This window comes from Periophthalmus magnuspinnatus, chromosome 9 (genome assembly GCF_009829125.3).
Source record: "Periophthalmus magnuspinnatus isolate fPerMag1 chromosome 9, fPerMag1.2.pri, whole genome shotgun sequence".
Taxonomy (NCBI): Eukaryota; Metazoa; Chordata; class Actinopteri; order Gobiiformes; family Gobiidae; genus Periophthalmus; species Periophthalmus magnuspinnatus.
In genome coordinates this window covers 3,530,558-3,556,573 of record NC_047134.1, presented here as the reverse complement: position 1 = coordinate 3,556,573, position 26,016 = coordinate 3,530,558, and the positions used below count along the sequence as shown (strand labels likewise).

The window sequence follows — 26,016 nt, the reverse complement described above, 5'->3', positions numbered from 1 at the left end:
TTATATTTGCCTATTGATGTTCAATCTAAACAAAAAGAAACGGCTGTGACGACGACATCTTGACTTTTCTTCTATTAAATAATAATTTTAAATAACATACGTAATGTACGTATCGTACGCTCAAAGACAGCGGTGGAAGTGCGGTCCGTGGTGTGGGCCTGTCCCACTTCAGCAAGATGGAGGCTACACTGAGGAGGGCAGATTCTCGACGGGAACCTTCAAACTACACTTTGAAGAGTACTTCGAAGGAGACCTTCAAACGGTGCATTTGGCGAATTGGGACACGGCCATTGTCTCTTTCGTTCTTTGTGATTCTTGTAAATTGGACTTTGAAATTGTGACTCTCTGTGACAAAGTGGGGCCTTTGTCCCTTTTAATAGTATTATAATTTGGTTTGTGCACATGTCTGTTCATTTTCAATAACTTTTCAATACTAAACTAAATAGAACCATCCCGGGTTTGTTTTGTTTAGTTATCAATCAGTTAAATCACCACACACTAGTTAGTTAAAATATATTTTATTTAGTTATTCAGTTCAATACAGTAATTTCTCTTACCTGCATCTCCACATGGTCCAAACAAAGAGGGGGTGTGCCCTATGTCAGCCATTTTATAGACTTGAGAGGGGTCATTGGCCGGACCATTTGGGGAAAACTGGTTTAAGTTTGTTTATTTCTTTGCGTTAATGTCTTGTGTATTTTTGTTTCAATGATATAAGTGTTTATAGTTTATTTTGTTAAACACTTTTAGTAAAGGGACTTGGGCCCTGAGAGATGGTTTTATATGGAAAATACTGCTCATGTTACACCCGCAGCCCCTGGAGAAGAGATGGAGTATACCGGGGGAGGAGCTTCTGGATACTGGAGAGTATTTTAGCCGGGGTAATTAGAGAGATGTGGAACGAGAGCCGGAAGCTGGAGTGGGTGAGCTCAGTGGAGTGTCGCAGCGAGGAAGCGGGAAATTTGAATTTGAATTTGTTTGGGTAGTTAGTTAATCGCGTCGGCTTTAATAGTTTCTTGAGCTTGGATAAACTCAAATACCAGTAGGTGCTGGGTGGAGGAAGGTTGGATGGCCACTCTTTCTTGGGAAAGCGGAGGCAGAATGGCTGGAAAAAGGGAAAGAGCAGATACCTCACTTGAAAAAGACTCTGATCAGTCAATGAAAATTGTAAAAGCTACAGAGGATTTTAAAGTTATTTTCAAGCTAAAGGATCAAATTGGGGGAGGCTTTAGAGGTGTAAATCCGATTAAGGTTGTTGAATCTCTTTAAAAATATGGTGATGGGCTGGATGCCCGAGTCTTATCAAGTGGGGCACTGCTGGTTACCTGTAAAGATAAGGATCAAAGCGGGAAAGTGAGGAAAATAACAAAGATTGCAGGACACAAAGTTGATGTTACAGTAGTTGAAAGTAAGGAGGTTATCAAAGGAGTAATCTATGGAGTGTGCGCAGAAGTGACTGAGAAGGAAATACAGAATAATGTAAAGGGTGGAAGTGTGGACAGTGTAACGTTCGTGTGGGTGGGAACCCCAATGCCCCAGTTTTGATATCTTTCCTAGGCAAAGTGTTGCCTGATAGAGTTTTTATAGGATGCCTGTCATTTCAGGTAAAGGCGTACCAAAGACCACCCTTGCGATGCTTCAAATGTCAGCGTTTTGGGCACATGGCAGCTTCTTGTAATGGAGGGAGGCGATGCACTAAAAGTGGAGGGGATCATGATCTAGTGGCATGTGAAGTTGAGAGGCCTATGTGTTGTAATTGTGGGGAAAACCACATGGCTTCTTCTAGAGAGTGTCGTCAATTTGTGAAAGCTAAACAAGTGCAGGAGGTCAGAGATCAGCAGAAAATTTCATATGCTGAAGCTTTAAAAAGAGTTGAGGGAAAATGGCATCCAAGGTGCAGCAAGTGCATCTCGAGTGGAGCCAGCAGGGGGCAGCAGTGTTAATCCTAACAGCCAAGATATTCTTGTAAATAAAGAGGCACTATTAGCGTTTATTGTTGATGTAATGTATGGCGCCCGAGACAAAAAAATCAAGGTCTGATATCATTAAATCGGTGTGTGAAGCGGCTGCTAGATTCTTGGGGCTAAAAAATTACTCTCCCCAGATGCTGTATGACTCAATGAGAGCTATCCAGGTGGGAGCGAACCAGCGTGTGGACCAGCATGTGAACCAGCATGTGAGCCAGGGAGCGAGGTATGGAGCCAGGCGACAAGCAAAGAAAACTCAGGTGAGAGAGGGCAGGAGTGAAGGGAAGAGGAGGAAGAAGGGTGTGACATAGAAGATTGGGATGATGAGGACAAAATTGATGATATTTAGTCTCCTTCTTATGGTCTGTATTCTGCAGTGGAATGCAAGAAGTTTAATTGCTAATGGGCAAGAGTTTAAGAAAGTTGTTAGAGATTTTGACGTCAAGCCAGACATATTATGTGTTCAGGAGACGTGGCTGAAACCATGTCTTGATTTCTCCATTCCAGGATATAAGTGCCTTCGTAAGGACCGAGTAGATAGAGCTGGGGGTGGGTGTGCAATTTTTATAAAAACAGGGATTCAGTATAAACAATGTGAGTGTGAAGTAACTTTTGAATGTTTGATGATAGAGGTATGGACAACCGAGGGGAAAATGCATATTATTAATGGTTATAACCCGTGTGAGACATTAGTACTAGAGGAACTTGAGGAGGTTTCCAGTAAAACAGGGACTTTAACAGTGTGGGCGGGTGATTTTAACGCTCATAATCTTCTCTGGGGGAGTCAAGATAGGGACTCAAATGGGATAGTTTTGGAGGAATTTTTAGATAGAGAAAATCTTGTTATTTTAAATGATGGTAGTCCTACACGTATTGATTGTAACGTGAATAAAACGTCTTGTCTTGATCTGACCTTTGCTTCCCCGGCATTGGCTAGAGTAGGAGAATGGAAAGTGTGGAAAGATACAATTGGTAGTGACCATTATCCAGTGGTCACCAGGTTGCAAAATGCTCTAGTAATAGATAATGGAGAAAGAGTGGCACGTTTTGATTTTTCCCAGGCTGATTGGGATAAGTTTAGGGAGGGCACATTAAAGAGATTGGATGAAGTGAACAGTGAAGGATCCATTGATCAAATGAGTGAGTCCTTAATAGCAATGATCATTAATGTAGCTCTGGAGACAATCCCATGCAGGAAAAGCCCTAAAAATCAAGTTATTGTCCCCTGGTGGAACAGAGAGTGCAGTGAGGCAGTTAAAAAGAGAAAAGCTTTTAAAAAACTAAGAAAATATCCTACTCAGGAAAATGTAATTGAATACAAAAAGTGCTGTGCAGTGGCAAGAAAAGTAATTAAGGCAGAAAAAAAGAAGAGTTGGAGGGGTTTTTGTGGTACGCTTAGGCCCAAAATGCCAGTTAAACAGATTTGGTCAAGGATCCATAAAATGTCAGGTAAGGTTGTTAACACAGAAATCTCAGTGTTAAAGGTTGGGAGCAGAGAGGCTGTGTCTAACAAAGAAAAAGCAGATATGTGCGTGAAAGCTTTCCAGAGTATGCATAATTTGCATTCTTTAAGCTTAGAAAGTCTCAAATTGAAAGAGGAAGTCTTGCGGGAAGAAGGATGGAAATTAACAGGTAGGCCAGACCCGGAGAGTTCTATAAACAATTTCTTCTCATTTAAGGAGCTGCGAGAGGCCATTCAAGCTGGAGCCAACACCTCACTGGGCCAAGATAGAGTGTCCTATACACTTTTACAGCATTTGGATGAGGAGGCACTGGAGGAGGTCTTGGTACTTTTTAATTACATCTGGGAGACGGGGACATTACCAAAGAGCTGGAAGCATGCCATTGTAATACCAATAGTTAAGCCCGGTAAGGATCCCTCCTCTCCTTCATCTTACAGACCCATATAGCTTTAACGTCGGTGATGTATAAGGTGATGGAGAGAATGGTGACAATAGACTTGTCTATACTTTAGAAGTTGGCGTTTTTTTTTGCAAATTATCAAAATGGTTTTAGAGTAGGTAGAAACACAATGGATTCCATAGGAGTACTTGATCAGGACATACGGCGCGCTATAATAAATAAGGAGGCAGTAGTATCAGTGTTTCTGGATATAGAAAAGACCTACGATAGTATGTGGAGAGAGGGTTTACTGATAAAGCTGTATAATGCGGGTATTTGGGGCAGGATGTTTCTGTGGATTAAAGACTTTTTAAGCAATAGGTCAATTCAAGTTAGAATAAAAGGGGATCTTTCTGAAGTTGCCGACATAATGAATGGTACTCCTCAGGGTTCTGTAATCAGTCCAGTTCTATTTAATGTTATGGTAAATGATATTTTTCAGAAAGTTGACCCTAGATTTGGCAGGTCCTTGTTTGCGGACGATGGTGCCATCTGGAGGCGGGGAAAGAATATAGAAAATTTAATGAATTGTACCCAGGAGGCTTTAGATCATATAGTGCAATGGGCCAACAAGTGGGGGTTTAAAATATCAGTGGCAAAGAGTAATTTCATGATCTTTGGGTTGAAGAAGGCAAAAGTGGTGCGGTCTGTGAGTATGTATGGTAGTCCGTTAGAAAGAGTGAAAGTGTTTAAATTTTTAGGGATGTGGATGGATAAAAAATTGACATGGAATAAGCATATTGAAAAAGAGTACGTAAGTGTGAAAAGATAAATAATTTACTCCGGAGTCTAACAGGTAGCGACTGGGGAGCAGACAGATCCACACTGCTCATGATCTATAGAGCAATGATTAGATCCACTTTAGATTATGGCTGTTTTGTTTATGGGGCAGCAGCCAAAACAAATCTCCAAAAACTTGATAAAGCCCAGACTAGAGCCCTGAGAATCTGTAGCGGAGCTTTTAGGACGACTCCTATTCTGGCACTTTTGGTTGAGACTGGGGAGTCTCCATTGTATATTAGAAGACAAAAACTGGGTCTTCAGAATTGGGCTAGATTGGCAGGGCTTAAGCATGACTCGGCTGCAAAATGCCTGTTAAATGACTTTTGGGAGTTTGAAAAGAGAGAGGATAAGTGCAATTTTCTGTATCTTATCAAAGGAGTTGTTAAAAAGGAAGCTCTGGTAAACAATGTTATAGGTGTAGTCTGGCCATCTCTTCCTTTCTGAAGGATGCCTGAACCTGAAGTCCAATTGGATTTCTTAGGAATGGATAAGTGTATAACAAGCAGACAAGTAAGTGAGTTTATTGCTGAAAACAAAGAGAATATAGTTCATGTCTTCACAGATGGGTCAAAAGACCCAGGCTCTAAGCAGCAGGATTTGGAGTATATGTCATGAATACTGAGTACAGTTATAGCTGTCGAGTGAGTGATTATCTTTCTATTTTTTCAGCTGAGCTTCTCGCCATTTGGTGGGCTCTGATATGGATTGAGGAGAACAAACCTAGGGCTGTTCATATATATTCAGATTCACCAGCAGCACTTCAAGCCATAACGAAAGAACTCACGAAAGGAGCCCGTCCAGACCTGGTGTTAGAGGTACTGTCCTCTCTAAAACAGATACAGTCAGAAGGGATGGAAGTAAGCTTTATATGGGTACCTGCATTCTTGGCAATGAGATGGCAGATAAGTTAGCCAAAGAAGCTCTTAGTAGGGAAGCAATAGATGTTAATGTTCCTTTGGGTAAGCAAGAGTGCATTAGCATATTCAAAAGCATTGGGGATCATATGTGGCAGCGCGAGTGGGAAAGTGACCCAAGGGGTAGGCACTATTTTAGCTGTCAACCCTCCATAAGGAACAAAAGGCTCTCACTAATGGGTAACCGCAAAGACCAAGTAATTATAACAAGACTCAGGCTGGGGCATTGTGGGCTGGCAGAGTGCCTTAAAGTTATTAAGAAACATCCTAGTGGAATGTGTAGTTGTGGGCAGCCAGAGACGGTCAAACATGTGCTTTTATTTTGCCAGGTTCATGCAAGAGAAAGAAGAAGCCTATTCATTAAATTGACAGAGTTGGGACTAAAAACATTTTCAATAGCTACTAAAGAGCCTCTTTTTGTTAGATTTTACTTAAACATTCCTTTTAAATAAATTTACTTTAGTTTTACCATTTTCCATCTTGTTTTGTTACTTCTCTTTCCCCGAGCTGAGCTGGGTCGTAACGTGTGTGTGTGAGATGAGGGACACTAGAAAAAAAACATCTGAGAAACATAAAAATGTGAGATCAGACTTTTACCTGAACACTTCACCTCCAGACCCGAGGAAGAGGAGGATGGACCAAAGACACATTCTCTCACTGCAGACTTCTTCACACAGTCAGATGAGACTCTCCACACTGGACTCTGTGGAAAATCATTCCTGTTTTCTCCATAAACAGCAGAGCCACAGTCCAGGTCTCTGCACACAGCAGCTGTGTCCTCCAGGGACCAGGGTTCAAAGAGTCCAATGGGCCACACCCGTCTCCACTCTCCTCTGAGTCTCACCTCCACAGTCCCAGCACAGCGACTGGCCCCTCCCACCAGCTTGAGCGGCTCTGAACAGACAAGAGACAGAGTGAGGCCCGCCCTTTCACCTGAGCAGTGAGGCCCCGCCCCTTTACCTGAGCAGAGGCCCCTTTACCTGAGCAGGTGAGGTTGACAGCGGCTCCAGAGGAGCAGGTCTCTGAGCCGGAGTGGGGACAGTCCATCAGAGCAGACTCATTGCCCTCACAGTGGAACTTCTGCTTCAGAGGAGAGAGCGCCCCCTGGAGGAGAGAAGGAGCCCCACAGCCCAGCTCCCTGCACAGCACCTCTGCCCCCTGCTGGTCCAAGGCCCCTTCACAGACCCAGGTCCAGGACTGGTCCCAGATCTGCACTGATCCTGAGCACAGACTGGGCCCCGAGACCAGACGCACCGAGTCTGTGGACACACATGTGTGACATCATCACTCTGAGCCAATAGGACGCACACAGGGCTGTGACATCACCGCTCTAACCTGGTGCAATCCTCCTGTTCAGTCCTGGTTCAGTCCTGGTTCAGTCCTGGTTCAGTCCTGGTTCAGTCCTGGTTCAGTCCTGGTTCAGTCCTGGTTCAGTCCTGGCTCAGTCCTGGCTCAGTCCTGGCTCAGTCCTGGCTCAGTCCTGGCTCAGTCCTGGCTCAGTCCTGGTTTAATCCTGGCTCAGTCCTGGTTTAATCCTGGCTCAGTCCTGGTTTAATCCTGGCTCAGTCCTGGTTTAGTCCTGGCTGAGTCCTGGCTGAGTCCTGGCTGAGTCCTGGCTGAGTCCTGGCTGAGTCCTGGCTGAGTCCTGGCTGAGTCCTGGCTGAGTCCTGGCTGAGTCCTGGCTGAGTCCTGGCTGAGTCCTGGCTGAGTCCTGGCTGAGTCCTGGCTGAGTCCTGGCTGAGTCCTGGCTGAGTCCTGGCTGAGTCCTGGCTGAGTCCTGGCTGAGTCCTGGCTGAGTCCTGGCTGAGTCCTGGCTGAGTCCTGGCTGAGTCCTGGCTGAGTCCTGGCTGAGTCCTGGCTGAGTCCTGGCTGAGTCCTGGCTGAGTCCTGGCTGAGTCCTGGCTGAGTCCTGGCTGAGTCCTGGCTGAGTCCTGGCTGAGTCCTGGCTGAGTCCTGGCTGAGTCCTGGCTGAGTCCTGGCTGAGTCCTGGCTGAGTCCTGGCTGAGTCCTGGCTGAGTCCTGGCTGAGTCCTGGCTGAGTCCTGGCTGAGTCCTGGCTGAGTCCTGGCTGAGTCCTGGCTGAGTCCTGGCTGAGTCCTGGCTGAGTCCTGGCTGAGTCCTGGCTGAGTCCTGGCTGAGTCCTGGCTGAGTCCTGGCTGAGTCCTGGCTGAGTCCTGGCTGAGTCCTGGCTGAGTCCTGGCTGAGTCCTGGCTGAGTCCTGGCTGAGTCCTGGCTGAGTCCTGGCTGAGTCCTGGCTGAGTCCTGGCTGAGTCCTGGCTGAGTCCTGGCTGAGTCCTGGCTGAGTCCTGGCTGAGTCCTGGCTGAGTCCTGGCTGAGTCCTGGCTGAGTCCTGGCTGAGTCCTGGCTCAATGTTTTTTTTTTTTGTTTCTATGTAAGTTGTGTATGTGTTCGTATGCGTGTGTTGTCTGTTTTTACATGTGTATGTGTGTGTGTGTATTTGTGACTTTGAATATATGTGTGTGTGTGTCTGTATATGTGTGTTTGTTTATTTGTGTGTGTTTTTGTACAAACATGTGTAGGTGTGTTCTCTGTGTGTGTATGTGTGAGTGTGTATATGTGTGTGTTGTGTAAGTGTGTTTGTGTGCATCTGTAGGTGTATGTGTATAAATGTGTGTGTCTGTGTATACGTGTATATATGTGTGTCTGTGCACATGTGTGTATTTTTGTGTGATGAGACACTAGAAAAAAACATCTTAGAAACATAAAAATGTGAGATCAGACTTTTACCTGAACACTTCACCTCCAGACCCGAGGAAGAGGAAGAGGAGGATGAACCAACGACACATTCTCTCACTGCAGACGTCTTCTTCACACAGTCAAATGAGACGGTCCACACTGTACTCCGTGGAAAATCATTTCTTTCTTCTCCATAAACAGCAGAGCCACAGTCCAGGTCTCTGCACACAGCAGCTGTGTCCTCCAGGAACCAGTGTCCAAAGGAATTCACCCGTCTCCACTCTCCTCTGTGTCTCAGCTCCACAGTCCCAGCACAGCGACTGGCCCCTCCCACCAGCCTGAGACCTGAACAGACAAGAGACTGAGTTAGCCCCGCCCCTTTACCTGAGCAGTGAGGTCCCGCCCAGAATAAAACAAAAATTCAATTTTGCCAATTGGACAAAAGTTTTAGAGCAGGGGTGTCCAAAGTGTGGTCCCCGGGCCGAACTTGGCCCTCCAGCGGGTCTACTTTGGCCCAAGGGGGCTCTGAGATTTTAGGAATAATCTGTTTTGATTCAGTTTGTAGTGAAAAGACTGTGAGGAGATGGAAGGAGGACAGTCCTGTCTATTTCCTCATTTTTAAAGTCAGAAAAAAATATAACTGAAGAAGTAATCTGACCAAAATGAAGAAGACGCTGGGATGAGACGCCAAATGTCACTCTAAAATGTTTGTCCTGTGACACAATGGCCGTGTCCCAATTCGCCAAAATGGCCTTAGAATCACCATTCAAAGTGTGCATCGAAGGGCAGTTACGTAATTTCCGGTGCGACAAGGGCTGTCCGATTTCAACCCACCCTACTGAATGCTCCCAACAAACCTGCCCTTCCCTTTGCACCGTTTCCATGGAGATCGGACATAACCGAAGCCTGCATCCGTGCACACTTCACGCACTTCTATATCCCATCATGCACCGCGCCTACGCAAAAAAGAGAAGAAAATGGAGTCCGTTGCGCAATATACGTTCAAATGTTCGTACTGGTTTACCTCATCAGTGCGACATGAAACTTTTAAATCTGAATAAAGATCTGTACTGTGTGTTTGATGATTAAAAAGGAGGAGAGTTACATGGAATAAAGGAATGTGCAGTTATTGCTAGACAATAAGAGACATTATTATCATTAGAAAATATTACTGCAATAAGAATAATGTAAGAATGTTTGTTTCTATTGTGTCAAAGACCAAGAGAAACATAAAGTCAGAAGAGTTTAATGATCCACACAGGTAATGTGAACAATGAAGCAACGGACTCTGAGGAAAGGACAGAAGAAAGTCCTGAGACGTGCACAAAATCTTAATGAGTTCCGGTACATTCCATAGGTCTGCGCCCCCTGGTGGCATGTGTCATTTGCTTTTGTGTTAGTAAATCAAGACACTAGCTTGATGTAGCGCTGCACTGCTAGAAAATACCTTATAATAATAAGATGAAAAGAACTGGCACGGTATAGAAGGGAAACAGCGCCCTCTACTGTTATTAAAGTGGTGTAGCCACTGGACAAAATACCGAACCATTAAACTGCAATATCCCACTTTATGTACAACTAATCAGTGTTCTCTGGTTTATAGACTATGAATGTAAAAATGATACTGTCACCTCTGTCTCTGTTATTACGTTTTCTCAAGGTATATTTTGTTTAAGTTATGAAGTAGCTACAATTGAGTAAAAAAATCACCTTGAACGTTATATTTGCCTATTGATATTCAATCTAAACAGAAAGAAACAGCTGCGACGACGACATCTTGACTTTTCTTCTATTAAATACTAAATCATTAATAAAAAATAACGTACATAATGTACGTTATTCAAAGACAGCGGTGGAAGTGCGGTCCGTGGTGTGGGCCTGTCCCACTTCAGCAAGATGGAGGCTACACTGAGGAGGGCAGATTCTCGTCCGGAACCTTCAAACTACACTTTGAAGAGTACTTCGAAGGGAACCTTCAAACGGTGCATTTGGCGAATTGGGACACGGCCAATAGAGTTTTTGGATCCCACCTGGACAACTGAGGGATTACACAGACACTGTGGCAGAGTGGTTATCCTGGTGTGTGTCTTTACCTGAGCTGTTGTCTTCTGCCATGAGCCCTGCACACACAAAAGTCATGTCATAAAATGGCAGTTGCTGGTCACATGACACAGAGCTTCACACAAAATTGTTACTGTTGGGCTCATTAAAGCAACAGGCTGGTTTCATGAGTGTGATGGAAACAGGAAGTTCATTATGGCCCCGTCCGATCAGGCTGTTTGACTTTAGAAACACTTTACTATTAATCAAATGTAGATTTATTTTGACATTTTGCTGAGACAGAGTCTCAGACACACATGAGCCACGTCCCTTGGACTGAAGTAGCTTCAGTGTGGGACCAAAAGCAAACGGACAAATAAATATAAACACCATCAAACAGACTGCAGCTAAACCATAAAGTGTATTGGAGCAGTGTGTTCACTACGACAGCTCCATCTGCTCCTTCAGCCTGGTCTGTGTGAATGTGCCCAGGATTCAGCACAAGGACCACACATCAAATAGCCTCAAGGTCTGACAAAGATTTAGTCCTGGTTTAGTCCTGTTTTAGTCCTGTTTTAGTCCTGCTTTAGTCCTTCTTTAGTCCTGTTTTAGTCCTGTTTTAGTCCTTCTTTAGTCCTGTTTTAGTCTTCCTTTAGTCCTGTTTTAGTCCTGCTTTAGTCCTGTTTTAGTCCTGTTTTAGTCCTGCTTTAGTCCTGTTTTAGTCCTGTTTTAGTCCTCCTTTAGTCCTTCTTTTAGATGAAGATAAACGTTCTTATCTTCAAGGGGACATTTGTCTTGTGCCGCAGCTTAAACACAGTTTCACTCACACATCACAGTCGGGGACAGTCAGAGCTCATCAAAAAGAAGAAGACAAATACGTGTCCATTTTGTGTCTGCACAGCCATAAAGTGTCACTGCACCAGCCCCATTTCACAAATATCATGAATAAAACCACACAGTCGACACATTCAACTCACAGATCCTGAAGCTCACTGGAGATTAAAGGGACTTAAGCCTCTGTTGAGCACATTTGTTCAAGAGGGAAACAGAAGTGACAAATGAGAGTTTATTTGTGTTACTCTTAAAGTGATGTGCTCCAAACACCTGAAGGAACAGTTTCATATTCACCACACAACAGGTGAGAGGGGTTCTGACAGTTCATCTGAGCTCAGAGTTTAGACAAATGTCCTGAACAGAAGGAAACTCTTTCCTGTCAGTCACCTTCATGGTTTTATTTACCAGTTTTTAAGTTTGGTTTTACATTAGACAAAGACCTGAGGCTGTGCCACACTGTGTGTATAAGACTCTCCAAAACGGCTTTAGAAAAACAGATCAGGATTTTGGGCTCAAACAGCCTCAGTCTCCTTAAAAAGTGGAGCCTCTGGGACAGTTTTGAACAAAGAAAATCAGCATGTACATTCCATCTGAACAACTGCAAACCCTTGCCCTTCTCTCAATGAGCTTCATGATGAAGTCTCTGCTCCTCAGCATCAGGGAAACCCACAGCAGAGGTCAAAGGGTAAAGGCCATTTCAACATTTAAATCTAAAAGATGTGACTTATTTTGAGTTGTTCACACGCTCGTCCATCAAAGACTCATATTCACAAATATCACAACAGCACCTGAAGCAGCATCTCACAGAAAACAGTGTTACTGTCATGATGTCAGTTTCCCTGTCCTCCCGTGCTCTCTCCCCCTCCCCTACCTGTGTGTCTGGAGCTGGGTGGAGTGCCTGACTCCTCCCGTGCACACCTGGGGTGCATCAGCCTAATCACCACCACCTGCTGCTGAGTACAAGAAGGCTTGGCAGTCTACACTCGGTGCCAGACCGTCCGCGTGTAAAACGTGAATGTTTCTTGCTAAGCTTTGTTATATGGTACTTTCCGGCAAATGCTCATTTGGATTTATGCACCCTCCAGATTCCTGCCTCTACTCGCCCAGCTCCTGCCGCCACGTTCCAGTCCCGGTATCGCTTCCAGCTCGTCTTGTCTCCTGCTCGTCTCGTCTCCTGCTCGTCTCGTCTCCTGCTCGTCTCGTCTCCTGCTCGTCTCGTCTCCTGTCCGGTCCTGGTCTCTGGTTTGTCACCCGCTCCCCGCTCTGGTCTTCGTCTGATCCGCCTGCCCTGGTACCGCACCTGCTTCTATCCCCGTCCTGGTCCTGTCCTGCCCGCCTCTACCTGCACCGCACCCGCCTGACCCGTCTCCCGCTCCCCGGTTCCTGTACCTGCTCTTGTGACCTGTTTAAAGACTGCATTTTCACCGCTGTAAATAAACACTGTTAAAACTGCTCTGGTCTGCATCCTTTGGTCCTATCCGCACCGTTACGACAGAACGGTCTGGCCACTATGGACCAAGCAGGCTCAGATCCGGACCAGACGCGCCGCCTCACGCACTCTCACCCCGAGGCGGTGCTGGGTCAGCATGAACAATCCATTCGAACTCTATTGGAGCTAAATCAGACATTGTCCCAGCAGGTGGCACAGCTTAACCACCAGGTGGCCGCGCTCCTCGTCACCCCGCCTGCTGCAGCTGGAGCGCCGCCACGCCTCCCGGAGCCGAGAGGCACGGATCCGGAGCCGTATGCTGGACAACCTCACCTCTGTCGCGGATTCCTGTTCCAGTGCGAGTTCATGTTCCAGCAATGCCCTTCTCGTTTCAGCTCGGGGGCCACCAAGATCCGATATATATGTGGATTACTCCGGGGCAGAGCTCTCCAGTGGGCAGAGGCGCGCCTAATGAAGACGTCTGTGGATAGCCTGGATTTTAATGAATTTGTGTCCACGTTTAAGCTGGTGTTTGACCACCCGCACTACCAGGACAATGCTGCCTCCCGGTTATTGACTCTCAGCCAGGGCTCCAGGACGGTAGCGGACTATTCCATTGAATTCTGGACACATGCGGCGGAGCTGGACTGGACGGACAGCGCGCTGCGGGCTGTGTTTGTGCGGGGCCTGAACGAGACTTTGAAAGATGAATTGGTTTCCCGGGACGAACCCCCCGACCTGCGGACCCTCATCTCCCTCACTCACCGTATAGACAACCGCCTACGGGCTCGTCGCCGAGAGAGACGCCGGTCACCGGTCCCGCCGGAGCCACGCGCTGCCCCGCCCCCGCCGGATGAGCCCATGCAACTCGACAGGACCCTTGTGTCGGCCGAGGAGCGTCAACGGAGGCGTCGTCTGGCCGGGGCTTGCCTCTACTGCGGTGAGCGCGGACATTATGTGGTCACTTGCCCAGTTCGGCCAAAAGGGGGGGCCCACCAGTAGCACTGGGAGTACTGGTGGGCGAGCAACACATCCTGGACTCTTCTAATAGACTGCGGCTCAGCGCCACCCTGTGCGTTCGCACAGAGACCTTATGCGTTTCCGCCCTTATCGACTCCGGGGCTGAGAGGGACTTTATTGATGCCCAAGTCGCGGAGCAGCTCGGGGTCTACCTGGAGCCCCTCGAACGCCCCTTAAATGCCCAGGGGCTCAATGGACGTTTTCTGGGGCACATCACTCACATCACAGAACCTGTCACCGTGATTCTGTCCGGCAACCACCAAGAGAACCGTCAGTTTCATGTCCTGTCCTCCTCCGCTTCTCCTCTGGTCCTTGGTTACCCCTGGCTACGCGCCCACAACCCTGTTTTCGATTGGGCCAGGGGCGGAGTTTCGGGCTGGAGTCCCGATTGCCACGCCAAGTGCCTTCGGTCCGCCCTCCCTCCGGCCGGGAGGTCCGTTCCTGTCGCTGATCCGTCCCCAGACACCCCCAATCTGTCCTCGGTGCCTGCTGAATATCACGACCTGGGGGAGGTTTTTAGCAAGAGCAAGGCCCTCTCTTTACCGCCCCACCGTCCATATGACTGCGCCATTGACCTCCTGCCGGGTGCCCCACTACCATCTAGCAGGCTATATAACCTGTCTAAACCTGAACGCGAGTCAATGGAGGACTATATCCGTGGGTCCCTGGCTGCCGGAATCATCCGCCCGTCCACTTCACCCGTGGGAGCGGGGTTCTTCTTTGTGGCTAAGAAGGACAAATCCCTGCGGCCTTGCATTGATTACCGGGGTCTGAACAATATAACCGTGAAGAATAAATACCCGCTCCCCTTACTGGACTCGGCATTTACGCCCCTCCACGGTGCGACCATCTTCTCAAAGTTGGATTTGCGGAATGCGTACCACCTGGTGCGCATCAGGGAGGGAGACGAATGGAAGACGGCCTTCAAGACACCCCTGGGACATTTCGAATACTTGGTTATGCCCTTCGGTCTCACCAACGCCCCTGCCGTATTCCAAGCCCTCATCAACGATGTGCTCCGTGATTTCCTTAACCGATTCGTCTTTGTTTACTTGGATGACATCTTGATTTTCTCGCGGTCCCCCCAGGAGCATCATCAGCACGTTCGCCAGGTTCTCCAGCGCCTCCTCGAGAATAAACTGTTCGTGAAAGCTGAGAAATGCGAGTTTCACGCAGAGGAGGTCAGCTTTTTGGGCTTCATTGTGGGGCGGGGCCAAGTAAGAGCTGACCCTGAAAAGATCCAGGCTGTCACTGAGTGGCCCGTTCCTACCAGCCGGAGACAGCTCCAGAGATTTATCGGCTTTGCCAATTTTTATAGACGTTTCATCCGGGATTTTAGTAGGGTTATCTCGCCCTTAACTAAACTCACCTCTCCTGCTTTGCCGTTTGCCTGGTCTCCTGAGGCGCAGACAGCCTTCGAGAAGCTTAAGAGACTATTTACCTCCGCTCCCATCCTGCACCAGCCCGACCCTTCACGGCAATTCATCGTGGAGGTCGACGCCTCCGACTCGGGAGTGGGGGCCGTGCTTTCGCAGAGGTTCGACCCCCACAACCGCCTCTGTCCCTGCGCCTTCTTTTCCCGGCGATTGTCCTCGGCCGAGGTCAATTATGATGTGGGGGATCGGGAGCTCCTTGCCGTAAAGCTGGCCTTGGAGGAGTGGCGCCACTGGCTCGAAGGGGCGGAGCAACCATTCATCGTCTGGACCGACCATAAAAACTTGGAGTACATCCAGTCCGCCAGGCGCCTCAATCCCCGTCAAGCTCGTTGGTCCCTCTTCTTCAGCCGCTTCAACTTTCTCCTCACCTACCGCCCCGGATCTCGGAACGTCAAACCAGATGCCCTCTCCCGCCAGTTCGCCCTGGAGGATAGCCCGGTCACCGCAGAAACAATTATCCCCTCCTCGTGTGTGGTGGCCGCGGTCCATTGGGATATCGAGGACACCGTCCGAGAGGCCCAGACCAACGACCCCGACCCAGGTAACGGCCCTCCAGATAAACTGTTTGTTCCCGATTCTGTCCGGTCTCAGGTGCTCCAGTGGGTCCATGCCTCCCGTTTCGCCTGCCATCCTGGTGCCGGTCGCTCTCTCTCCCTCCTCAGGAGACGCTTCTGGTGGCCCACGATGGACACAGACACCCGGGCTTATGTCGCCGCCTGCCAGGTATGTGCTCGGGCCAAGGCCTCCCACTCACCCCCTTCTGGTCTCTTGCATCCTCTCCCAGTTCCTCGTCGCCCTTGGTCCCACATCGCCTTGGACTTCGTGACGGGCCTTCCCCCTTCCCAGGGGAACACGGTGGTTCTCACCATTGTGGACCGCTTCTCCAAGGCCGCCCATTTCGTTGCCCTGCCTAAGCTCCCCACAGCCAAAGAAACTGCCGACCAGCTGACCAGTCATGTCTTCCGACTCCACGGCATCCCGGTGGACATCGTGTCCGACAGAGGGACCCAATTCACCTCTCAGGTATGGCGGTCTTTCTGCGACAGTTTGGGGGCCACGGTTAGCCTCACGTCCGGGTTCCATCCACAATCTAATGGGCAGACGGAGCGGGCCAACCAAGACCTGGAGTCGGCCCTACGGTGCACAGCCTCCGCCAACCCCGCGACCTGGAGTACTCACCTACCCTGGATAGAGTACGCTCACAACTCCCTCGTGAGTTCCGCCACTGGTATGTCCCCCTTCGAGGCATCGCTGGGATATCAACCCCCTCTCTTTCCCACGGAGGAGAGGGACCTCGCCGTCCCGTCTGTTCAGCGCCATCTCCAGCGCTGTCGCCGGATCTGGAAGAAGGCCAGGGCGGCCCTTCTTCGGGCTGGAGCGCGCACTAAGGCGACGGCCGATCGCCACCGTGTCCCGGCGCCCGTATACCAACCTGGCCAGATGGTTTGGCTCTCCGCCAAGACGGTCCCGCTGAAGACGGACTCCCGTAAGCTGTCCCCCCGATTCCTGGGACCGTTTAAGATCATGAGGATCATAAATCCATCGGCGGTGCGCCTCCAGTTACCCCCGTCTCTCCGGATTCATCCGACTTTTCACGTCTCCCAGGTTAAACCAGTCCGGACCAGCGACCTGTGCCCTCCGGCCGATCCCCCACCGCCCGCCCGAGTCATTGACGGCCACCCGGCGTTCACCGTCCGCCGCCTGATTGACGTTCGTCGCCGTGGTAGGGGCCTCCAGTACCTCGTCGATTGGGAGGGTTACGGTCCGGAGGAGCGATCCTGGGTGCCCAGGGCACGCATTCTGGACCCCGACATGGTGAGAGACTTCCACCGCGCTCATCCTGACAAGCCTGGGGGTCCACCAGGAGGTGGACCTTAGGGGGGGGGTACTGTCATGATGTCAGTTTCCCTGTCCTCCCGTGCTCTCTCCCCCTCCCCTACCTGTGTGTCTGGAGCTGGGTGGAGTGCCTGACTCCTCCCGTGCACACCTGGGGTGCATCAGCCTAATCACCACCACCTGCTGCTGAGTACAAGAAGGCTTGGCAGTCTACACTCGGTGCCAGACCGTCCGCGTGTAAAACGTGAATGTTTCTTGCTAAGCTTTGTTATATGGTACTTTCCGGCAAATGCTCATTTGGATTTATGCACCCTCCAGATTCCTGCCTCTACTCGCCCAGCTCCTGCCGCCACGTTCCAGTCCCGGTATCGCTTCCAGCTCGTCTTGTCTCCTGCTCGTCTCGTCTCCTGCTCGTCTCGTCTCCTGCTCGTCTCGTCTCCTGCTCGTCTCGTCTCCTGTCCGGTCCTGGTCTCTGGTTTGTCACCCGCTCCCCGCTCTGGTCTTCGTCTGATCCGCCTGCCCTGGTACCGCACCTGCTTCTATCCCCGTCCTGGTCCTGTCCTGCCCGCCTCTACCTGCACCGCACCCGCCTGACCCGTCTCCCGCTCCCCGGTTCCTGTACCTGCTCTTGTGACCTGTTTAAAGACTGCATTTTCACCGCTGTAAATAAACACTGTTAAAACTGCTCTGGTCTGCATCCTTTGGTCCTATCCGCACCGTTACGACAGTTACTTACTTAAAAAGAACAAAGACCAGACCAGGACCAGTGCTCCGAGGGCCATCATCAGGACTGAACCAGGACTGAACCAGGACTAAACCAGGACTGAACCAGGACTGAACCAGGACTGAAAATGGCAGTAAAACTTGTGATTTCCTCATTTGTCTTCGTGCCTACATTTCATTGTCTTTGAATGTGTGGTAATATTTACATCCTGTTTAGTCTTTTTTCACCATTCACTTCTGCTAATGTGGTTAAAGGTGTTGCTGCTGCTGATACTAAAAGTCGTGCCAACATCAGTCTATATCTCTCATACAAACACACTAAAGTGGACTGATCCTGAATTGAAAAACACACAGTACAAACCTGGATGAGGGTGTGACTGGTCATGTGGTGTAGGATTGTCTGAGGATCATCCCCCAAAGCCTCCTGTAAATGTGCAATAATGTTCAAAAACACAAACTGTGACAAAGATGCAACACTTTAGTAATTAGTTTGTATCTATAACGAGTCGTAGAAGTTCTTAATTAAAATCTGATCAAAATGCAGAATAACTACAAATGTCCCACTGGTGCAAAGAGATGGAGCTCAGTATAAACACTGAGACCAAAACAGAACTGTTCCCTCTGTCATGGACTTGGAAGAACGTTTGTTTCAGGTGAAAGCGTCAAAGACGAGCAAGAGTCTGAAACATAAACTCAGAAGGTTTAATGAATTTCACACTGATGAAGTGAACAATGAAGCAACGGACTCTACGGAAAAGAAGAGAGTCCTGAAATGTGCATGTTTACAGTTTATATAGTGTCTCTCAGTGTGTGTGTGTGTGTGTGTGTGTGTATGTGTGTGTGTGTGTGTGTCTGTGGGGGTGTGTGTGTGTCTGTGTATGTGGGGGTGTGTGTGTGGGGGTGTGTGTGTGTCGGTGTGTGTCTGTGTGTGTATGTGGAGGAGAGTAAAGCTCTATTCAGGACCATTATCACGTCCCCCTGGTTCCAGAACTCCTCCATGATCCTGTCCCTGAACAAGAAGGACCTGCTGGAGGAGAAGATCATGTCCTCACACCTGGTGGACTACTTCCCCGAGTACGACGGTACGGACTGAGCGCGCTCCGTAGCCTCACAGAAACGACTCATAAACTGGGTCTATGCTCTGTGTTGAAAAGCGAGGAGAGTTTGTTTTAGTTGTTCAGTGAAATGTGAAAAGACTGTGATGTGATGTGGCTGTTAAGTTCTACTATAGTGACATTATCTCAGTACATATTTATGTTTTTAATAATTGACCACGCCTTCAGTTTCTTAAATACAAGTTAAAACTCACAAAATGAGCCTACATTTTGGGATTTTGTGTATTAATGTCTTGGATTCATTCAACAGATTCATTTTTAGAGCTGCTTCCTTTTCCATTTAACTGATGTAAAACTCTATAAAATGATGTATAAATGACAGTTCCAAAGCCATGAAACCCTGACTTGTGCACTTCAGTGTTGTTCCTCTTCAGGCCCTCAGACGCCCAGGCTGCGCGGGAGTTTATCCTGAAGATGTTTGTGGACCTAAACCCAGACAGTGACAAAATCATCTACTCCCACTTCACCTGCGCCACAGACACCGAAAACATCCGCTTTGTGTTCGCCGCGGTCAAAGACACCATCCTGCAGCTCAACCTGAAGGAGTACAACCTGGTCTAGACTCGGGCTCCAAACCAAGTCCCGCTCCAGTGGTCCACCAGTGTTCGTTCATTTGCCGTTTGTTGCTCTGAGGAGCTCGTGAAAAGCTTTGGGGAGGTTTTGTGGTTTAAATACACAGCTCTGACCCTCTCCTTTTGGGGTTTTGAAGTTACGTTTGGGATTACTTTCTCATGGAGGGACTCGTGAGTGGAACATCTGGCTCCTCCCCCTCTTTTTTATAAGTCCTTGTGTACCAACTCCCCCTGATGGACAGAAGTCGCTAATTACTCGGCATAAACTGTGATTTTTAAATGATTTCTTAATGATTTCTTCTTGATTCAGTCATTGATTCATTTCTGAACTTTGGTACATCTGTTTTGCGGCGCCTCGAAGCACAGCTGAGGTGAAACTATCTTAGGAATAAGAGTCCAACACTAAAACTAGCTTTCACAGGAGCGCTAGTGCTAACTGCTAACTGAAAGGCAGTGTTTATTTATGAATAGTGCTGAACAATTGTTTAACTGTGCCACATATTGCTTTTTATTCTGGTAGTATGTATATTTATTGCCAAAACCAAAATGTCAGACTCCACTTTTGCGCTGTTTATGACTTAAAAAGTATTTACGAGAAACATGCAGGGCTAGCCAACCGCTAACAGTGATTTTTACGTTCCACTTGAAGGCTCTATCCAAGCGATGTACAATTTTTAAGTATTTGCAAAAAGGTATTTTATCCAACGACTCGACCGTCGAATCAACCCCTCCCGTCCTTTTTCTGAAAACACTAATGCTAAAGATGCACTATGTAACTTTTCTGGTGGAGCTGCAGATGTTATTGCTTTGTTTTTTGGTGTTAAAAAAATCCATTGAAAATCATGCTCTCCACAGATCTGACGTGTAACTCGGCCTGGTGGCGTCACCTACTTGTCTCCGTGGAGATAAATTCGGTGTCGTACTGTGAAACATTCTGGGCGGAGCAGGTGGCGCCCCCTTCACTACAAAAGTTACATATCGTCCTCTTTGAGTAGAAATGACGTCACAATTATGAAACAAAATGGGTTGTTTGAGTTTGTACCAAAGTAAGACAGTTATTACATTTTGTCACATTGGCGTAAAATCGATTTTTTACCATAAAATCCTGTAAGTTCCGTTTAACTGAGGCATAGTGCAATTCTGAACGCTCTAACCATTGTACATACATCTCTATATATACGGCAGCATCTTGTTGGCTTTGTAATCACAACTTTTTTGGCAGATTTGAATGTGCGGTATTGAAAAATATGTATCTGTGTAACTGTACTGTATGTCTAACGGAGAATTCATTATTGAAAGACGGAAATGTTATTGTTTTATTTTATTTATTTTAAGAGGAGAATGTAAATTTTGTGTAAATTTTTTTTTTTTCTTCAAATTTTTATTTCACAGCAAAGGAATCAGAATTCAAAAGTGCAAAATGGCAACTAGAATTATAATGTTAACCACACTGAAGTATGCCAGTATAGTGTCCTGTTTTGTTAAATGGATTTTTATATGAAAGTCATTACAAAGTGAATCCAATGGACAGGGCTATTGTAGTGTTGTACTTGTAAACATATTGTTTTTTATTACACGCTTTATTAATGCTTTGCTGGAGCACTGCACATTTTGTACCTGCCCCACACTCTGCCATTTTAGACCAGTTTGAAACATCTGTGCCAGAAGAAAACCCAAAAGTGCAGCTGCGACAAGTTAAGAACAGATGAGCCACTGAGACGAGAAAAAACACTGTTCTAGATCGGTTAAAATGACTTGAAATCCACATCACACATTTGTCCTGGTTTAGTTCTGGTTTAGTCCTGGTTTAGTCCTGGTCTAGTCCTGGTCTAGTCCTGGTCTAGTCCTGGTCTAGTCCTGGTCTAGTCCTGGTTTAGTCCTGGTCTAGTCCTGGTCTAGTCCTGGTCTAGTCCTGGTTTAGTCCTGGTCTAGTCCTGGTCTAGTCCTGGTCTAGTCCTGGTTTAGTCCTGGTCTAGTCCTGGTTTAGTCCTGGTCTAGTCCTGGTTTAGTCCTGTCTTAGTTTCACTATTTTTCTCAGTTTATTTTATTTCTGGACCTTGAATATTTGACTTATTTCGTTGTTTCTGACATGTTTCTTTAAATTACTCAAACACTTTTATTATTTAAAGGTAAATTTTGACCAAAGACGATAAAAAAATGGTCAGATTGAATTTTCCTTCACTTCGGCCTCTGTCCTTCGTCCCACTATTTCTACAATGTGACGTCACGTATGTTGAAAAAAACTTAAACAAGTAGAAAAATTCCACGTGGAAACGAGTCATTTTAACCGAGGCTAGACATTCCTTATTTTGCAGTGTACGGCAGCCCAGAAGGGACAAGTCTCATGTCAACCACAAATGTCCAAAGGAAAAAAACAAATGTGTAGCTTTAGCCTCGCGTCATCACCTCTGGTCTGTTTGCCCTTTCTTCTGTGATTCAATCTATTAAAAAATAAGAGTATTTTATTTCACTTGAAGATGAAATATTGACTTTAAATAAATGCATTATGTCGACTTTCTCAATGGAATTATTCATGTAAACCCAACGCACATATTTACATTTGAACTACTTCAAACGAGTAGTATTTACATCATACATCTGAAATAAAAAGATCATACAACACAGTGTTTTCCACAGGTTTCATAACAGATTCACAATTAGAATTAACATAAAGGCTTTGCGTTTTGTGTTGGAGGCCATTTTGAGGACCCTTTAAGGCGCCGTTTGGTCCAAAGTTATTCCTCACTTTTCTAACACATTCCAGGTTGTTTTTAGACGTGGAACAGTCTCCTGTTTTTTACACTTCCAAGTCTAAAACTCCACTTTAGGATGATTATCTGATCTGTGCTAGAAATGAAAATAAATGCATTATTTTAATCATTTATTTAAATATATTAAATGAACTGTATGTAAACTTTAAACTCATAAACGTGATCTGTGTCCCCAGAAATGAAGTCAACACGTTCAAATCAAATCCAGCTTTTAGCAACTGTAATCTGTATAAAGAAGTGAGTGTGACGTCACCACAGCTTCAGCTCCAAATGAAGCTCATCGAGGCCAGAGCAGTTACAGCGGCTCATCTGGACTTCCATATTTCAAATTCTGACCGTTAATGTTCAGATCTTGATTTACAGACACAATAGTGAAATAAAAACCCCAGGATCATGTAGAGGGTTAATACGAACATTTAAGACCAGAATGAGTCTGACAGCAGCAGGTCCAGAGAGAGGACACAGTTTTTACATAGAAAGTGAATTGGAGTCAGAGTCGATGGAGCAGGAAGTGCACCATGATCACTTCCTGTTTGTAACGTGGTGGCTAGCAGGTTAGCGACGTCCATTTACATTTACAGTCTATGATTGTGATGCTGATTTATTGTTCATGACAAAAACATTGGACATTAAGACCATGTTGTTATGTTATAATCTGGTGTTTTGGTTCAAGACAATTATCCAATCAGAAAGCAGAATGGGCGTCACATGACTCTCTCATTTGGGTTGCCAAAGCTGAAATCCAGTTATTTTAAATGTAAAATGACTCTCTCTGATCTGAGCGGACAGGACCTAAAGCCCAGCACCTGTAGACAGTGAATCTGAGCCTCTGTGCACTGTCCACACACTGAGAATGAGACGCACCTGTGTGTGTCTCTATCTGCGGGACAAGGCTCTGGACACAGGTCTGTCCACACACTGAGAATGAGACGCACCTGTGTGTGTCTCTATCTGCAGGACGAGGCTCTGGACACAGGCTCAGGTCTGATTGTAAAACCTTTTTAAGTCGTAAGGCAACAGTGAGAGCTCAGGCTGCAGACAGTTCCTTTAATTCAAACTCTTAATTTTAAATAATTATACAGGTATTAATATATTTATTTCAAGTGTAATTTTAAACCCAAAATAAATGGATCATGTCTTAGGGCCGTGGGACTCATCAGTGTCTATTCAAACACAAACAGTGTCACTATGGCGCCCTCTGGGGTTTGTGAAAGGTAGTGTTCTGTATCGTGCACTCCTGATGTAGGCTGCCTTCAGTCTGGCCCTCACCACATCTAAACTGGGACTAAACCGGGACTAAACTGGGACTAAACTGGGACTAAACCAGAACTAAACTGGGTCTAAACTGGGACTAAACTGGGACTAAACAGGGACTAAACTGGGACTACACTGGGACTACACTGGGACTAAACTGGGACTAAACTAGGTCTAAACTGGGACCAAACTAGGACTAAACCGGGACTAAACTGAGACTACACTGGGACTTAACTGGGACTAAACTGGGACTAAACTGGGACTACACTGGGACTAAACTGGGGCTAAACTGGGACTAAACTGGGGCTAAACAGGGACTAAACTGGGACTAAACTGGGACTGAACCTGGACTAGAACAGGACTAACCCAAGTCTTCATCAGGACTAAACCTGGACTAGAACAGGACTAACCCAAGTCTTCATCAGGACTAAACTTGGACTAGAACAGGACTAACCCAAGTCTTCATCAGGACTAAACCTGGACTTGAACAGGACTAACCCACTTCTTCATCAGGACTAAACCTGGACTTGAACAGGACTAACCCAAGTCTTCATCAGGACTAAACCTGGACTAGAACAGGACTAACCCAAGTCTTCATCAGGACTAAACCGGGTTAAACACAGCTGTATGTTTAAATTTAGGACAGTATTTTCTGCCATATTGACGACACACACAAGATGATTTCAGTCATAGAATCTGGCAGCTCAAAGTGAGGACCTCATTTTTCTTTCTGATTGGATAATTAAACCGAGAACCAAGTTTTTGATTTGTATTTGACTTGTACATATATTTTCATTATTATTGTGGTTAAATCCACATCAGAGCTGCAGGGCCACAGGTGGAGGTAGGACGTAGGTGAGACACTTTGAATACAAAACAATACAGGATTATTCAAACATGCATTAATCATTCATAATATCACTGAGCACAATGACACAAAGCAATTTAAAGATTTAGGTAAAGCTCATTCTGTCACTTTAAGGTACGAGTCAGACTGGAGTTCTTTATGTAGAGCCCGACCTTTCAGAGCGGGTTTGTACCTGATACACTTTTTACTCAACAATCACATTTATTTATCGTTCCTGACACGTTTGGCTCATTTTATTTTGAAAAAAACGGAAGTGCTGCCGTGTGTTTTATTTTGGTAGCGTCACTTCCTCTCAGTGACGCAGAGGGTAAGTTCTGTCCCGTTAAATATCTTATATTTTACAAAAATGACTTACTGTCAGCATAAATACAAGAACACACGTTGATAAGACAATGTTTTCACATGTAGTGGATGTATTTTGGAGCGCTAACTTTAAGTTTTGTCCATTTTATTTGGACTGTAAATGTTTCAGTTATTTTCATATTGTAACATGGAGCTGAATGGCGCGAAAATGAGCCGCCATCTCACGGCTCTGTTCTTCTAAGGAGCCAGTGTCCCTGATATGAGCCAAGACAAATGGATTTATTTATTTATGTATTTATTTATTTAATTGATATGTGTGAAGACATATTTATTCTTTTAAAAGTATTTTCTTGTTCAGACATGATTTATATAATTGTGAGTCACTTTGATGTAAATCCTGTGTAATATTATGGTAATAACATGTCCAGTCTGTAGCTGTAAGTCTCAGTAGCTCGTTGGAGACTGCAGAGGGAGCCAGAGTGCCTGATATGTGGAAAGACATATGTATTTATTTATTTTATATCATTCATAAAATATAAAAAGACTTCAACAGTGTTGTAAAGTAAAACATACAAGAAATGAATGAAAAGGAGCAGAAAGAAGAGTAATCTTATGTGATCTGCCCCTTTTTCAGACAATACTTTAAATCTGATCGTTACTTTAAAACATTTCAGTACATTTCACTTATATCACAAATATTAATCCATTGCAAACAGAAATCTGCACTTTTATGTGCAACATTTTTTTTTCCTCACTGAGCAGTTTTTTATGTGTTAAATATCATTATTGTTCTTGATTCTTTGATTTCTTTGTCAACTTTTATAAATGAACTCATTTCACAGAAATGTTTTATTTCATAACTTTGGTTCTACTCTGGGGTGAGGGAAGTCTGGGAGTCCCTGCTTAGACTGCTGCCCCCGCGACCCGGCCCCGGATAAGCGGAAGAAAATGGATGGATGGATGGATGGGTTCTACATCTGTTTTTTAACACATCTGTTCCTTTTAGATTGTAGTGACTTGTTCTTATCTCAAAAAGTCTTTGAATGTTTACACATAATACATTGCACTTTGTTTTATACATTACTTTGAGGATACTTAAGTCAACAGTATCATGGATTTTCAACACTTTAAGTTTGACAGATATTGGGTTAGATGTCTCTCTGTAGTGACTGTTGGTGATAATTCTCAAGACAAGTAGGTTTTACACGTTGACCCCCAAATTTTCACACAGTGCATCAAAAATGGTGCAATTGTAGAGTTACATAATGTTAATAATGCAGTTCTATTCACTTTATGCAACACAGCGACATACTGGTAGAGTTTTTATGTCTGTCAGAGGAGTAAAGCTGATTGACTCCATGTCGTGTCCTGTTTTTCATGTGCGGCCTGAAGAAAGATTCTCCACCAAGACATATGACATCATCATCTGTGAGTATGACATCATCATTATCTGTGAGTGTGACATCATCATCTGTGAGTATGACATCATCATCCATGAGTATGACATCATCTGTGAGTGTGACATCATCATCTGTGAGTATGACATCATCTGT

General features: G+C 46.0%; 1 protein-coding gene and 1 pseudogene across 1 annotated transcript in view; one reads left to right on the top strand and one right to left on the bottom strand.

Moving 5' to 3' along the window:
* The window catches only part of LOC129456509 (scavenger receptor cysteine-rich type 1 protein M130-like), an 85,226-nt gene extending 67,261 nt beyond the window's left edge, over nucleotides 1-17,965 (bottom strand). The window contains exons 1-4 of the mRNA XM_055224019.1: nucleotides 17,942-17,965; nucleotides 8,314-8,392; nucleotides 6,547-6,825; nucleotides 6,164-6,460 (exon numbers count right to left, since the gene is read on the bottom strand). Coding sequence (XP_055079994.1) covers nucleotides 6,164-6,460; nucleotides 6,547-6,825; nucleotides 8,314-8,392; nucleotides 17,942-17,965 — 679 coding nt within the window. The remainder of the gene's footprint in view (nucleotides 1-6,163; nucleotides 6,461-6,546; nucleotides 6,826-8,313; nucleotides 8,393-17,941) is intronic.
* A 170-nt stretch (nucleotides 17,966-18,135) lies between these two features.
* Nucleotides 18,136-19,475, top strand: LOC117375740 (guanine nucleotide-binding protein G(q) subunit alpha-like; annotated as a pseudogene).
* The last annotated feature ends 6,541 nt before the right edge of the window (nucleotides 19,476-26,016 follow it).